Source organism: Monocercomonoides exilis, assembly GCF_001643675.1.
Source record: "Monocercomonoides exilis strain PA203 chromosome Unknown scaffold78-68958, whole genome shotgun sequence".
Lineage (NCBI taxonomy): Eukaryota > Preaxostyla > Oxymonadida > Polymastigidae > Monocercomonoides > Monocercomonoides exilis.
Genome location: NW_027150623.1, coordinates 52,188 through 68,958, shown reverse-complemented (window position 1 = coordinate 68,958; position 16,771 = coordinate 52,188). Strand labels below are relative to the sequence as shown.

The window sequence follows — 16,771 nt, the reverse complement described above, 5'->3', positions numbered from 1 at the left end:
AAACATCAAAGTTTCTCTTCCCCATTTCAACAAACTCACAACCAACTTCTCCAAAGCAAAAAGGAGAACAGATCTTTGTGGAATGTGCGAGAAACTCAACTATCTGGAAAACAAATTAGTCATCTCAAAACAAAAATGGACTTTCTTCTGCTGAGTTTCATACACTCAAACTACTTCGACAACATCGTCTTGTTGCAGAAATGCAACGAAAACATTATCAATCAACTGTTGATAATATGAAAGAGGGAGAAGCAGTCTTCGTCTTCGACTTTAAAGAAAAATGGAAACTGCCAATCCGAAAGAACCAACTTCAACAAGAATTCTTTAATTATCAACAGGTTTCTCAATTCACAATCATCTCCTTCAAAAATAAACAATCAACTTGTCAAACGAACTTTCAACTTCTTCTCCGACTGCCTTTCAAATGATCACAGATTTGTTATTGAGTGTCTGGAATCTGTGATCAAAAGACACTTCTTCACAGACACTCACACTTTTAAGTTCTTCTGCGATTCAGGTCCACACAACCGTAATCGCTTCCTTCTTCACTTCATCCTTTCAAAACAATCAAAACTCCAAAAAAAAATACAACTCAATTTCTTCGCTGAGCATCATGGAAAAATATCTGTGATAGTGAATTTGGTACGTTAGTGAATGCAATCGACAACAATCTTTCGACTGAACACATCACCACCCTTCATGATTTGATCAACTTCTTCGAAAACAATATGAACACTTCGACATCAGCTTCTTCAACTTCACAATCAAACATTTTCTCAACATCATCATCAAACTCTTCACCATCTTCAACATCTGTTAATTGTTTTGAGCATGAGAGGAACTTTGAAGAATATGTACCTTCTCAACATATCTCATGGCAGTCATTGTCAGTCCCACACATGAAGGACTACTTATATTTTGAGCGCAAAGGCTCATTTGTCTGTGCTTCAGCTGTTGGATATCTTCCTCAACGCTCTCTGGTTGCACTCGAATCTTCGACAATGAAAGAAAAGGTTCAACGTTCAAGAAAGTCATTTCACTCTGATATCACATCATCCAACTCTTCTCTTCTTTCTCAATCTTCTCAAGATCTTCTTTCAAGGAGATTTGAGCTTCTTCTTGACTCTTCTTCTATTAATGAATCTCAAAATTGTTCTATTGGTGTCCCCTATTAAGAAACTAGTTGTTGTGTGTGCTTAGCTGGCACTCTATCGCAAGGGTGCTGGACATGACTGTTCGTATTAGATATTGCAGCCTTCGGGCTGCTTTATCCGGACCTGGATACGACGAACAGCCTCCCAGGTGCACAACAGTTAGAATCCGATTGTTTTCTTGTGCTTTTTGTCCCTATAATGTCCCTATTTATTTCTTTGTTATTGTCCCGTTTATATTTGTATTTATAGAGATTCATTAATAGAGAGAGTTGTGAGGGAATTCAAAGATCTTTGGGTGAGGTTTTTGGAAGGGATAGTTCTTGAGAGTGTGAAGTGATGTTTAATCATTGTGTCTGTCTTTTTTCTTTTTGGATTTGATCTTTTGAGTCAAAGTTAGAGAACTATCAGAAAATGAAGAGTGGATGGAAAACAGAGGGAAATTAGACAAGTTTGTTTTTGTACCTAAAGTTTTTTATTTTTTTTGTTTTGAATTGCCTATGACACCATGTATGTGTTGAAATATACTTTTTATTGATTTTTTATTGTTCATATGAATTGAAATTGAATTGACTGTCGGGAAATGTTTTAATGATGATATAGTTAAAATATATTCCTTTGAGAGTGATGCAACAAAAAAGAAACTTATATGATGCTTTCTATATTTCAGATGATTAATACATTGAAGTGCTATTGTTATTTGTGTGTCATTTTGTTTTAAGATTGTTATCTTATTAGCAATGAATTTTTCTTTATGTTTTTCTCATCACTGAATATTCATCAACCGTTGTAGTTACTCAACAATGAAGATATTGATATCAAAACAGTTATATATTGAATAGAACAATAATAAGAAACATGTTCTTTCATTAACAAAACATTTTTGAGTTTTATATTTTTCAAAGATAATTTTCTCCTTTGACATGAAAATTCAATAAAAATAAAAAAACACATTTTCACCTTTATTCAAACAACAAAAATTCAAAAATAATTTCTGATGACTTATTTGCATTAATAAAGCAATTATATTCACAAATTAAATGAAACAAAAATAAAAAATTGTCATTCATTTTTGAAATTTTTGATCATTAAAAATACAAATTATTATTAATGGCGCCATTAAGAATACCATGATCTATTTTGCTCAATGTGAATAAATAACGATAATAAACATGTCTGATGCTTTTTTTGAAAATCTATTTGTGGAAAAAGTTGGTAATAATTTGTTTTTACATATTTTTTATTTGGGATGAAGTGTTGTGTGAAATGAATTGTTTCCCATGCACTGTCTTCGAAGATTTTTCTCATTATTTTACAGTTATTCGATATATTAAACATGTGAGAACGTTTGACTTATAATGACAAAACGGCATAAAAGGTTTGGAATAAATCGTTGTTATTTTTCACAAATATAAGATTTTTGACTTATTTGTTTGAAACCAGTCTTTCTATTTGACTCATCGACAATTTTTGATGAAACAAACAGAAAGACTATTCAATGTGACTTTTATAATTGTTTTTTATTTTTGACAAAGTTTGTTTTTATTAATTATTCACAAAATTCTCAAAATTAATTTTTTGCTGCTTTGAATGCATTCTGTGAAATTATTATCAAATTATCAATGTTTTTCTTTAATAGAAAGTGTATCGGAAATATGAAATGTCACAGAACAAAAGCACCGTGTGAAAGATTGAAAAGTCAAGAAAAGAACTATATAAAGTACTGGAAAAGCTCCACAGACAGTACAAGAAAGATGAATATACACATAGAATGAAGTTTGAAACTGAAGAAGAGAATGGATCTGAAACGAATTCTGGAAAAAAATCTTTGATAAGAAAATGAAGATGAGCAAGATAATTCTTGACACGACGAGGAGAGATGAAGTTTGAAGAAAGTTCTATTTAAAGCGGTAGCAGAAAGCGTGAGTGTTTAAAGGAGATGGATGGAGTGAAGACGCACCAGCAGTTCATGTGGAGCAAAAAATGTTATATGGGAGTTACGGAGCAGATATGGAAGAGGAGGAAATAAAAACATTTCAGGATTAATCGGTCTGCGTTGGATTCTTAGCTGTTTGTGTCGAATGGGGCAGATACGCTGGAGAAGAAAAATATCATACGGTCAAAGAGGATAACGATTGAAAAGAAGACACAATTCATATCACATGAGAAGGAGTTTGGAGAAGAGGCAAAGTTGAATGCACCCAGAGCAGCAAGCCTTGCAAGAACAGCAAGTGAATACAGCAATTATTGTGGAAATTGAGTTTTTCCATTCAATGTTACCAGATTTCTCGAAGAAGAGATAAGTCAGGAAAGTTGAGATGGTGAAGGAGGCGGAGAAGATTCTTAACTCAGCGAGAGAAAAGAACAGAATTTCAGGTGGATCAATGTTGGTGATGGAGAAGATTGGAATAAATGTTTGTGTTGATTTTCTTTTTATTAAACAAACAAATATTATCAATTTATAATAAATAATTTATTTTTATTATTATTTCATATTCTTTTTCAAATATTGAACTATTTGCTTTTATTTTCCTCATTTTCCTGTGAACAGATATTCTTGATAGGGACTTATGTATTGATTTCGACGGTCATTTTGTGAATGTGCTAATTAACAATCTGCAGCTCATCGCTCACTGAACAACTTTGGAAGAAAAATCATTGAGACGCTTTATCTTTCCAGTCTGATTGGACTGGAGCAATCAATAACCAATATGTTCTGATCAAGAAGAGATAAAGGTGCAATTTTTGACTGGATAAAGTTTGTCAAATTTTTATCAAATTGTTTTCATTGTTTTTATCATATTTCTTGTTTTTTTATTAACTAATTCAAACTCTCATTTTATATTTTTCAACAATTGATACAAAAAGATATGAGCCATAACTTTTCACGTTTTATTTCATTCATCTTCTTCTTTTGAGAATGAGAAGCTGATTCTTCCACGAACACTTCAATACATTTCTGTCGTCATTGGAGTCAGAGCTGATGAAAAAGACTGAACTAAAAAATTCATCTTCCTTTCCCTTGCTGTTGCCTTTGTTGTCCCTGCAATGCAACTGACTGCCACCTCTCCACGCACCTTGGCTACCTCTCAAAGCATATTTTCTTCATCCCCATCGCCTTCTTCATCTTCTTCTTTCTCAGATCAACTATCCACATATTGCTTCATTTCCGCATTGTTCGAATCAGTCAAGCGCCCTTCATTCAAAGAAAACAACCTTTCATATTTCAAACAAAAGACCCCCTCCTCTTCTACTTCACCGCCAATTATCTTTTGAATTTATTTCTTCTCCATCACCCTCCAGATCTCCTTCTCCTCTTCCTCTCTCCTGCACCACTTGTCCTCTTTATTATCATCAGCTTCCACAGAAAAGATCTCTTGCCACTGATATTCTCAATGGATGGTTCATCTTCTTTGTGCAACATCACAAGCACAACCAGAGCTTCCACAAGCTTTCAATGTGTTTATTCTGGCAGATCTTGTTCATTCTTTAAGTTTATAACAACATTCTTCTTCTTCTTTGATATCCTTCTCCCACTGAAAGAATATCATACAGGAGGATACACTGCTCCACTCGCAGCATTCAATCACGTTTGATTCATTCATGCATTCTTCAATCATCCCAAATGACTCCTCATATCTTTTCCTTCATTTGAACCCCAACTGCCTACATCACTCTTCTCCCACATGCTGCAAACACAGTTCCAGAAAAATACCATTTGATTTCTATTGTTTCCATTCAGTCAACAAGTTTTCAATAACTGATGAATCATCAAAGTTCATCATTTGGGAACGACAATAGTTCAGTCCGACTGTGAGTGTCAGGGCATACGGGTTGAGGGAGCCTTCAGTTGCATCACACCTGAACGAATGAATGAGAGGAAGAAGAAGGGGAAGAAGAGAGAGAGAGAAAGAGTAGGAAGAGAGGAACAAACATGTTATGAGTGAAATACTTTGTGGAGAAATTATGTAAAAAAACCAAAGACAGCGTTGGGAATGAAAAATTGACAGAGATTCCAAGATGCAAGAAGAGAAATGATTATTATCAAAGTTTTAAAAAAGGAAAAGAGATCAATAAAGCAGCGTGGTTGATTGAGAAAACCAGGCATAAGAAAAGACCTCCAAAAAGAGGGTTATTGAAGAATCTGCTTGTGAAAAACGATTGAATACGATAGGGAAGCGCCAAAATGATGAACGTTTAAAGTTTGGAAGGGAAAACACTGAAGATGGATTTCAAACATTCTCGAGAGGTTTGTTATTATTATTTTTGATTTTCAAAATGATTCTTTTTTCGCATTCAGGATACAAAAAGAATTGGAGATCGCACGACAAAGAAGAAGATTCGACAGAAGCGACGAAAAAGGAGAATGTGAAAAGAACTAATAATGAAGAAGGTGAAGATGCAGCTTATTTCGTGCATACCTGACATTCAGCTGTTGAAAAGAACAGTTTCAGAGGAAGGATGATTTTCATGAAAAAAGGGAAGTGAAATTTGAAAATGAGGAAAGAGCAGCTTATAAAAGAAGTTTTGCAATATGTTATAATTTTAATAGATTAATGAGGAAAGATTGAGTTGAATGAATAAAAGTATTGATGAAGATTATTTTATCTTTCCAAATAATATGCATTCACTCACTTCTATCCACTTCCACAGCTGCTGATGAAATCTTTTTCCACTCTTCCTTAAGATTCTCCTTCTGACAATGATCCATTTGCATTAGACTTGTTCCTATCAACCTTCTTTTCTTCGCTGTTTCTCTTTCCAACAGCTAACGACAGATTGCAGGGAGCGAGGAGCAATCCGCTGAACGTGAGAGCCATGGTGTCAGGTGTGTGGTTGGCTTGCACGCAGTCAAGCTCAGAAATGAAAAGCAGAGAAGAGTTGTGAGAGGGGATGCCGTGGAGGGTGCATCTGCGGTTGAGGAGCCACAAGGAGGAGACAGGGAGGAAAGCGTCGCCAGGCCAGAGGGAGGGCATGGAGGGGCTGTTGTTGGCGAACCCGTAGCGGTCGACACGGATGCTGCTGGCAGCTGCAAAGAATGCGCCCAGCTGTGCGCCAGAGATGTTTGTGTCTTTGAGGACAGTGGTGATGCTCTGGCAGTGGATGAGAGAGGTATTCCATTCGCAGACACTCTCTTGTGCCTCTTGTCCATATTGAACATCTGATGCATCTGGCTCAATGGTCACTCTGCGCTGTTGCTGCAGCCGTATAAGGAGTTGCTGGCGGAAGTTTGTGATGGCTGGGGAGCACCTCCATTAATTGAGCAGGCATCGAGCGTGAGTGAAGAGCAATGGGAGAACAAGGTTGCAAGCCCAAGAGCAGAGGGAGCTCCTCTCTGGGAGATGGTGCAGTTTGCGAGATGGCAGTGAAGATGGAATGCATCATAGTGAAGAAGCTTATTGACTGATTAAACACAGTGAGATGAGAATAACAACGCTGAAACCTCCAACGGAGAGATCCATGGTGATGTGATGCTCAATAAAGTTTCTGATGTAATCGTCGAACAGGAGCACAGGCGAGGCAACATTGAGGGCGGAGAAGTTGGCGTCGGAGAAGAAGAGGGAGGAAGCAGCGAGAGCATGATGAGCAGGGCAGGTGATGGGGGAGGGAATGGACATACATATTGGAGAGGCAAAGGGTTCCTCGGCAAGAACAAAGGTGGGTGGAGTTGAGGTGGACGAGCTGGTAAACCGCGGAAAAGAGGAAGGAGTACACAGCTAGTTATCCGTCGAGGAGGAAGAAGAGGGAAGAGTGGGCTGATCCAGAGGTATTTTTCTATTGAGCGGTTGATGTATAACACAGTTATGGAGATGAAGTCGCAGGGGTAAAGCAGGTAGCTGACCTGGCGAGCAGAAAAGCCGGTGTCCTGATCGATGAACATTTAGTAGGCGCGGTAGGATGTGATGAAGGGGAGGAGGTCGACATCGAGGTTGGGGCTGGTGGGAGGAGTGGGAGGTGAAGTGGAGGTTGAAAATGAGAGAGGGAGGTGGAGTGAGTCTGAGGGAAAGGGCGCGAGGGATGGTCGGGCAGGGAGCAGCTCGAATCCGCTGAGCTCGTCGAGCGAACTGATATCGGCGCTGGGCATGTTCCAGTTGAAATGGGCTGTATCAACCACAGCCAACACCACGTGCTCGAGGGCAAACTGCCTGGAGACATCAGCCTCCCCAAGAACACACCGTAACCCAAGCCATGGGTCTGTGTCTGGCCTCGCTAGCCTCCTCTGCATCGCTGCGATCTTTACACATCCCCCATCTCAGCTCCCCTTCTCCCCAACCCCAATCACACACACACTGCACTCCACCACGCTGCTGCTTCCGGTGCACTTTATCTGTGAAAACATTGCTCGACACTTTGCCAAGGGTTTCGAACTCGCACAGAACAACCCTCCAAAAGCCGATTGTTATCAGCAAGAAAATTATCATCTCCACTTTCCAAAGTCATCCTTGCATCCTCAATCAGAATTGAAACTGAACCAAGCAAAGATATTGAAGTATTCAAAGGAACAAAGTCACATATCTGTCCAGCTTTCAAAGTGATTTGCGAAGAGGTAGAAATAGCACAGATAAGAAGATTCAGAAAAAAAGTTGAATGGAATGTTCGTCAAGCACTTTATGCAATACAAAAAAGGATAGGTGATGAGAAAGATGAGGTCATAATAGTTGTGAGCTTTTAAAGGAACAAAAGCAGAAATTTTCGGATATCTTTTCATATTTTTAAACAATTTTTCTCGTAATTTTCATAAAATAACTTTTATCAATAAATTTTAAATGTGTTAAATTTTATTTGACAAATAAACCTTTATTCAAATTCTTCTCTTCATATTGAGAGATGTCACTTAATGTGACATGTCACTTCTGTGATCAAAAATGATATTCACCCCACAAACTCCATTGCAAGCTGTGCTTTCATCTTCAACTGGAACTTGTGGGCAGATGAGTGTGCTAACGAGTTCCCTAGGAAGAAGTGCATAGATTCCAACAGTTTCTTCGAGTTTTTGCACAGGAAGGATCAGAACTACTCCCTTTCCCCAGCTTGACAGATGAATCAAATTCTCAAGCAATCGTTGTGTTATATAAATCCGTTTTTGATGCTGAGCAGACAATCTCTCTGTTTGATGTCAGAATTCCGAAGTCAATTGTGGAAGATATTGCAACATGTTACAATGAACAGGATTTCAGCCCGGTATTACAAGCATCTCCTTTAGCAGATGTTTGAACTGAATATTTGTATAGAGATACATTGGATAAAGCCAGGGAACAAGATGAGAGATATCTGTTCCGTGCCTTCATAGCCATTTTATGATCGATTCAGAATATAATGAGGAAGGCCAATTCTGCTGAGGAAGTTGCAAGAGAAGCGTTGATTCTGGGAGCACAAGCAATGCAGGAGGCAAGAAGAGAACGAATTCATGGATAATTTGGTTTTTCAGCAGCAAGAAAATGGAGGGCGAAGTCACTTGAGGACTGCTAACAAAGAGACATCGGGATATACTGGAAGAGACAAGAATGGTATTGAAACAAATTCAAAGAGTCGCATTTGAAAGAAAATTGGAAAGAAAAACAGATAATTATCACAGTGCAACACATCGAGAGGAGCTGTCAAGAAGTTTCTGCGAAAGACAGTTTTTCGGAGGTGGCCCCGGACGTCAGGCAGTCAGTATTGCTTCAGTAACTCCCAGAGAAGAGCAGGAGAAACTTGGAAGATGGATGCTTCAAGACGTTCCGAGGGAGACATGAAATATTGATGGAAACCTAATAGAGGATTGGAAGCAGGACAGAGCAGTTTTGGAGGAATGGGACAAGATCAAAATAAGAAGCTTTAAAAGACTGCGTGCACATGATGCATGAACAAACAAAAAAACAAAGGAAGCACTGAGGAAGAAATCATGGGAGGACGGAACAACGGATATGAGCATGGAACAACTATTGGATATCAGAAACGTGTTAAAAGAACAGCTGGAGACAATCATCGTCAGCGCAATACCTCCAGAACAGGTCATTTTTGTCAGAATGTTTTTCTTTTCATGAAGAAGTCATGCACATGGCGCCAAATCCTGGATTGCAGTTATTTGAATGCTGCAATGAAAAAGTGGCATTTCAAATGTTAAAACGAACGGAATGTGGAACGTTTGAAAGAAAAGAGGGACTTTGCGTTAACGTTGGATCTTTCCCAGTCGTTTCACTAAAAACCAACATCCGAAGACCTGAAGCCGTTTCTTTCTTTTCAGTTCGAAGAACAAGACTATGTTTTCGAAGGAATTCTTTTCGGGTTAACAGACACACCTCGGTTTTTCACAAAGATAATGAGGAAAGTGACAGCAGCGATAAAGGAAAAATGGAAAGTCAGAGTGGATTCTCACTTGGACGATCTTATTCTGTTGCACCAAGACTGAAGCTTTCTGAAGAAAATTACAGAAGAAGTGACTCTGTTTTAAAATAGACTGGGATTGCTCATCAACAAAGAGAAATGTCATCCGAAACCAACACAGAAGTTTGTGTTCTTGAGGTTCCTTTAGAACACAAAAAAATTTACAGTACAATTGATTGAGGAAAAGCGTTCTTCTCTCCAAGAGCTGCTGAGACGTTGGGAAAAATATTCATAAAAGCCAAACAGATTCGTGTGAAAGACTGGGCGTCAGCTATTGGGAAGTATAACACAGCTCGTTTTATCATTCCAGACGCATCCCTCCATCTCGTAACTTTGCATCACTAACTCCAAAAGAGTGTCAGAGCGATCGGATGGAAGAAGATGATGAGGATGAATTCATCAGTCCTCAAGGAGATCAGAGAATGGAGGAGGATATTGAGATAAACCAGAAATCGGGAATTTGTTCTCGTTTTCATTCCTCAAGCTGTTCTGACAACAGATGCAGCCGAACGAGCATGGGGTGAAACTTTCAGAATGAACAACAATCTTTTGGACTGGCATGTCAGGTTCTCCAATTATGACCATCGCCATTCGTCCAACTTCAGTGAACTGTCAGCTGTTTTGTTTCCCTTCTTCATTTTTCACAGACAATTTAGCACAACAAAATATCCCATCTGCAACTCCGATCAGACAACAGTTCAGTAGTTTTCAATGTGAATCGTTGTAACGCGAGTAAGAATCTTCGACCAGTTTTTCACAAGATAAGGAACTGGACAGAAGCGAGGAATTTGTGAATGAGAGCACAACATCTTCCAGGAAGGAAGAATCACATATCAGATTAACTATCTCGGCTGGAAAGGGAATGGAACAACGAGATCGGAGACAATTTACTCAGACAAATACTTGCTCGATGGAAAGTGAGACCGACTTTCGATGCTTTTGCTTTGACACATAATCACAAAGTGAAAAGATGGTGCGGTATGGGCAGTCCTATTGACAAAGACGGATTGACAGTTCCGTGGAGCTATGGGTTTGTTCTGGTCCATACTCCGATTCCTCTGATTCCGAAGGTCATACGAAAGGCTCAGATGGAGAAAGTTCAAGCGATCACACTCCTACCGAGCTGGAAGGTTCAGAATTGGGACATCCTTCTTCAAACGAGCAATTATTACAGCTTGGAATTGAATTACAGCTCCAAGATTCTTCGAGAGTGGACATAGATGAAGAAAACGGGAGCCTGTTTCCATCCATGGAAAATGAAAGTGATCCTGCTGAATCCATTAAGGAGAGAGGAGAAGCCTGGTGGATGCACGCGCTTCATGAAAGAAATATCCCCTTGGAGCTCGCAGAGGAGTGCAAGGCTGGAATTGCAAGGACAACATGGGATGGATATTTATTCTATTTTCCGCACTTTTCAGACCAATGGAAGAAGTGTGCCCATGGACATATTCCAGACAACTCACCGGACTGGACCGTCAAATGTGCGGATGTATTTTTAACGATGAAGAATAGAGGATTCAAGGTTTCAGTTATACAGATGGTGAGAGCCGCTGAATTTTTTTACTCAGTTCTTGTTTTTAAAACCGTTTGGGGAGACATTGCAATCATTCGGATTCTGTTTCGTGTCTTTCGTTTAACAGACAAGTCGATGAAGAAACTTGCGCCTGACATTATGAATCCGAATGTTTTGTTAAAATACTACACTGAGTTAGGCACTAACAATTTGTTATCTTTCAAAGAAGGAACAATGAAATTCATAACGTTGACAATGTTCTTCTCTGTTGCAGATTTTCAAAACTGGAGAGGATAAGCATGGAGGACTCTCGGGAAGAAGAAGAGCGTGTCTATTTGGATGCAGCATTAAAGACATTACAAACACGATCAGAGATTGTAGTTCATTTTCTTCCGGAACTCCCATAAAAATGACCAGCTTCAACAATAAAAGAGTTGTATTTCCTGGTCAAACATAAGCAGAACAGCAACAAACTTGCACAATTCCACATCGTTCTAACCTCTAACAGCATCCGGAATCCGTAAGCTGGCTTCGAAGGCAATGAAGCTTACAGGAGTTTTTCAGGGATTCAAGCCGTTCTCTTTTAAGGAAGCAACCTTGTCTCCATTAACAATAGCAAGAATCCTTCCTTCACAGTTTGCCAAGTACGCAAGGGTTTTACAGAATATAAATACTTTTGTTTAGCACTATTTCAGGATAAATTTTGTATCGTTAATAACACGAGTTATTGTTGGAACAATGAAAGAACAAAAGTTTACTGACGAGGAGAACGAAGAATGTCCAAAAGCAAGTGTTGAAGATGAAGCAAAAGAGAACAAGCCAATGAAAGAACTCTTTCAGAAGAGGAATTAAAGAGTGAAGAAGTGGATGCTTCCATGGAGAAGTTAGTGGAAGAGGTGAAAACGAAGACTGTCAGGAGGAAAAGGACAAAAGGAAAGAAGTTGCAAACTCTAGGAGACGATGATAGAACAAGAGATGAATTGAATGTTGAACAGAACAGACAAGAAGAAGAAAATGACATTTTCATTATTCGCACAAGGGCACAAGCCAAAAGAGAATCCAAGACATGTGATTTCCGCTCTTTCGATAGAAGTCCAAAGGGCAAAGCAACAACCACAAATTAAGTTTTTCTCTCAATGAGAAGAGAAGAAATTGAATGTTCGTTATTTTTCTAATTAATAGACCTTATTTTGGTATCAAAGTGTTTTAAACATAAATTTACTAAACATCTTCGTCACATGCCTTCTGACGTGAACATTTTTGAGTGAAGTGACGTGACGGAATAAATTACTTCACTCATATTAAAAGTATTATTTTTTGACAAAAAAAGTCAACACAGGCAATTATTAAATTTTATTTACAATTAATTTTTGATAACTTTGGAATTTATTATTATTATAATCGATTTTTCAACTGTTCATTTTCAATTTTTTCATGAACATTGGGTTGAGTCGTGATCTTTTTTTGCGGTGTAAATACCGCGGCACTTTCGTTACTACCGGTCACTGTCGGAATTTAAGTCAAGAAAGCATTTGGAAATTATTATTTATTTGTTTATCATGGATGCCTCACATGTGTTTGCCTTTTCATTGGATAATCCGGAAATCGTTTGAGGATTGTTTTTAAATTTTTTATATTTTAAACAACAGTATTTTATTGATTTTAATCAAAATAGTGTGAGCAATAATAAGAAACTGTGGAGATGTTAAACATACACAAGTGAAAGATGATCAAACTCGAAAAAGAAGAATACGGTGAATACACAAACTGTATTATTTAATTTATTTTTTCTTGAAATTTATCTATTTGAAATGCAATATTTTATCACATGTTATTTTCATCCAAAGCAGAAAGAATTGGTTATTTCCAAATCAACTCTTGACGTCGTTAATCGTATATTGTTTATTGCATTTGCTCCTTTGTTTAATGGTAGAACTTCGAAAAAGGATTTGAACAGACTTTTGATGTGTCCATGTCAAAAGATTGTGTTGTTTGTGGATTGATGTATTGTAAGGACTACTCTTTGATTTTTAATCACGAATGTGATCTAATTTTGAATAATCAGATCTCATTGTTATTTTCATAGAAGTCAAATTATTTAATACGTTCGGTTAATTCGAAGCCAAGTTATAGCTCTTCTGTTTCAACATTGACAGAAGAACTTGCTCTTTCTTTTAACAACATTGTTGCTCATAGGAATATCACTTTTCTTTCTGTTGAAATAAATTGCACAAAAGCTCTGAATATTGAGTTCTCAAACTCAAAACTTCAAAATTCATATGATCACATATCAACTCTTGATTCGAATCCTCAAGAGAAAACAAAAGAATTTGAAGAACAATACGAAATCGATTATTTTGATGAACTATGTTTGTTTGGATTGATTCTAGCAGAAGAATAAGAAAAGGATGACGAATTTCAACATGAAAGCAATCAAGCGGATCTTGTCAATTGCAACTTGACAAGAAAAACTGCTCAGTGTGATGAAGTGTTGGATAGTTTGTTAATAGACATTACCAAAAAAAAACACAATCTGAAGAAGATAATTCAAGAAATGCAAAAGAATCAGCGAACAATGAAGAAGACAATGAAAGTGAAAGCGAAAGCGATAGTGATGTGGATTTCATTTGCAATGATACTCGATTCAGAAGAATTGAAGTGTGCAATATTTATTTGATAAATAAAACATCGAAAACACTTTGGGATAACACATTTTTTGATTGGTGTGGAGAGATTGTGGCAAGTTTTTGAGTTTTATTTGATCACATGATGTTCGAAAGGCACAATAGAATTAAGTCTCAATGCATGAAGTTTTTTCAAGAATTATCACTTATAAAAGAGAAAGATGAAGTCATTGAATAAAATGGTTACAATTTTTATTAAGATTAAAGTAATAACAGAGAAACATATTCAATATTTCCTAACATTGTTTTCAGCATAACAATATCTCCTTGCTGTGAATCATAATATGAGAGAATATTTTCAAATTGCTGTGTAATAATTGGAGATCATCACCACAATATTTCAGACAGAACACTCAATGCTCTTCTTCGTCTTTAATATCTCATGGAAATAAATTTTTTCAGTTTTGAATCTGTTGAATCGATCATTTTGTTTGTCACTTATTTATTTTCTTTCCTTTATCTCTCGACCTTAATAAAAAGCTGAAATATAGAACAAATTATAAATGTTGTTTTTGTATTGACAGAAAATTGAAGTTAATTAACTGAATATTGAATGAGCTGAAGCAAAAAGAAAAGGCGAAATATGTGATTTGAGGAGAATAGTATCGAACCTACATGGAGATGGAGCAGAGAATGCGTTTTTGGTGGGAGGCGGGGCGCTGGATGTGGAGGACAGTTGTATAGTGTTTAATTGTTTGGAGGCAGAGGTGGAAACAGAGTCATGCGATGAAGAAGAGTTTTAACTTTTGCATGCCACAGGCTTGGAGCTGCTGGTTAGTAATACTTACGTCGTGCTGCAGAATGAAGCGAATATGCTTTCTGAGACAGTGAATAAGGTGGTTCAAATGACATGCAAGTTTGTGAGAGTGAATCCATTGAATATTGGAGAGCCTGAAAGCAGGGGAGGCGGAGCTATGGCAGCGGATCTTTGAGCTGCGAAGTGACTGAAGTTGAACAGCTAAGCAGTATCAGGATGAACAACTTCAGTGTGCTTGCGCTCGGAGTTTTGTGGGTGATGAGAGTTTATGTATGTGGGGAGAGCTCGGGGAGCACGGAAGTGGAGGTGAAGCTGTTGGGGTTCAGCAAGAACGAGACGCGGTGGTGGAAGAATACGTATGTGCGGGAAGTAAGTCTGGGGGCAGTGGCGAAAAAGGAGCGGATGCTGTTTGGGTGGGAGATGTGGATGGGAGATTAGGATTCTGTGGAAGAAGAAGAAGAAGTACTTGCTGTTGATAAAGATTTTTTGAGCAAAGGGACCGAAGATGATCTGGCTCTGCCTTTTTGATTGGAACAACTGAGCTGAGAGTCTTCAACGTCAGCTGCTGAACGGATGATGGAATGCTTTGTTATGCATTGTGTTTTTGGGATTCTCTTCAAATGATCATATGAATCTGTGTTTAAAGAATAAGCCTAAGAACTTGATGAAGACAAAAAGGTTTGCATCTGAAGAAGATAACTGGAATTTTTAGAGGAATATCGAATAACATATGATTTGTGTGGCACACTGCACATGCTTCCCATCCATCAATTCCATCACGCGCGACAGAAACGGGTCAAACGGAAGAACAGTCGCACATAGAAGCTGAATCTTGCAGCTGGTCACTTCTCTCGCAAACATTGAGGAGGTGAACGACTCTTCCGTCTTCTTCAGAGAGAACATCGTTGACTGTGCGCGATTCTGTGTCTGTGATTGTGAATTAGATTGTGATTGCGAATGAGAATGTGCCTGTCCCTCTGCTTTGCCTGGTGAAACAAACAATCTTCCTGTGCTAGCTTTTGTCAGCATTGCCAAGTGCTTCGAGGAAGCAGAAGATGGCAGAAGACAATCGAGTCTGGCTGTGTTTCCATCTTCATCTGCAAAAAGAGGATAATCGGTGATTCTATTGTTTCTATCACTTCTGCTTCTTCCATTGCTGCTGCTGTTGTTGTCTTCACCAAGCAGAGAAAGCGAAGAAAGAGCAGCCTTCATAGACCAGAGAAGCGATGTCACTCCTCTCAACATTTTCACATCATTTGATGGGAGACACGGATAAAGCAAGGCAGCCGTGGTACGCGACGACTGCAGAACAAGAGGCCTTTCACGGAGTACTGAACGGCTTTTGGATGAGGATGAGGATAAAGAAGAATGCGACATTGAAAGAAAATGTGAAGCAGCACACTATTCTGTTAAAGAAGAAGAAGAAGAAAGTGAAGCGAATGCATTTGATATGCTTCTGATAGATGCTGGCTGTGTTGATAGATGTGAAGGGTTTTTGAGTGTTGGTGAAATGAATTGACTCAGAAAAGGAATTTTCAATGAAAAATTTCATTTCCTTTTTATTCTCATTCTTTCTACCTTCTCCTTCCTCTTTTTCTTCTTCCCAGATCTATTCTCACTCTCTCTATTTCTATTCTCTTCCTCTTCTCCCTCTTCTCCCTCTTCTGCTTCTTCTGCTTCTTCTCCAAATCTGCTATTTTCTCTGTTTTCCATTTCACTAAGCAAAATCAAGTCATCTTTATTTTCTTTTTCCTCTTCCTCATCATCATAATATCCTTCTCCTCTTCTTTCTTCATCAAAATTCAAATTTCTTTCTCAATCTCCATTCCCAAGCTCCATTTCTCCTCCTCTCCTCTCCTCCACTTCTTCTTCTTCCTCTTCTTCCTCCTTCTTCACTCATCCTCTTCTCTTCCTTCCTATTCTTCCCCTTCTTCCCTTCTTCCCCTTCCTTTCTATTTCCCTCTCTCCTCTTTCCTCTGCCCATGGTCTGTCCGTGAAGGCGCTGAAGGAACAAAATCACGCTGCGGAAGAGGAGGCGGAGGAGGAACGTAATTCACACCAGAAACAGGAGCAGTGGTGTCGTTGGAGAGGTGGAGAGGGCTGAGTGCAGTAGGGATGCGCTGAGTGTAGCTGGGGATGAGGAGAAGGAGAAGGAGGAGAAGGAGAAGGTGAGGAGAGGAGGAGAAGGTGAGGAGAGGAGGAGAAGAGGAAGAGGAAAAGGAAAAGGAGATGAAAAGATAGAGAAGAGAAGAGAAGAAGAGAGAAGAGAGAAGATGAGAAGATGAGAAGATGAGAAGAG

General features: G+C 38.5%; 3 protein-coding genes across 3 annotated transcripts; 1 reads left to right on the top strand and 2 right to left on the bottom strand.

Moving 5' to 3' along the window:
* Positions 1-7,306: 7,306 nt before the first annotated feature.
* Positions 7,307-7,573, bottom strand: MONOS_18426 (uncharacterized protein; the record flags this gene model as incomplete). Its single annotated transcript, XM_067871446.1, has 1 exon — positions 7,307-7,573. The coding sequence occupies one exon, from the start codon at positions 7,571-7,573 to the stop codon at positions 7,307-7,309; it is 267 nt and encodes an 88-aa protein (XP_067718640.1).
* Positions 7,574-14,688: 7,115 nt separating this feature from the next.
* On the top strand, positions 14,689-14,910 carry MONOS_10271c4 (uncharacterized protein; the record flags this gene model as incomplete). The annotated part of the gene is made up of 1 exon (XM_067862713.1): positions 14,689-14,910. One exon carries the CDS (start codon positions 14,689-14,691, stop codon positions 14,908-14,910), a length of 222 nt encoding a protein of 73 aa, XP_067718639.1.
* Positions 14,911-15,180: 270 nt separating this feature from the next.
* MONOS_18425 (uncharacterized protein) lies at positions 15,181-15,849 on the bottom strand (the record flags this gene model as incomplete). Its single annotated transcript, XM_067871445.1, has 1 exon — positions 15,181-15,849. One exon carries the CDS (start codon positions 15,847-15,849, stop codon positions 15,181-15,183), a length of 669 nt encoding a protein of 222 aa, XP_067718638.1.
* Positions 15,850-16,771: the final 922 nt, after the last annotated feature.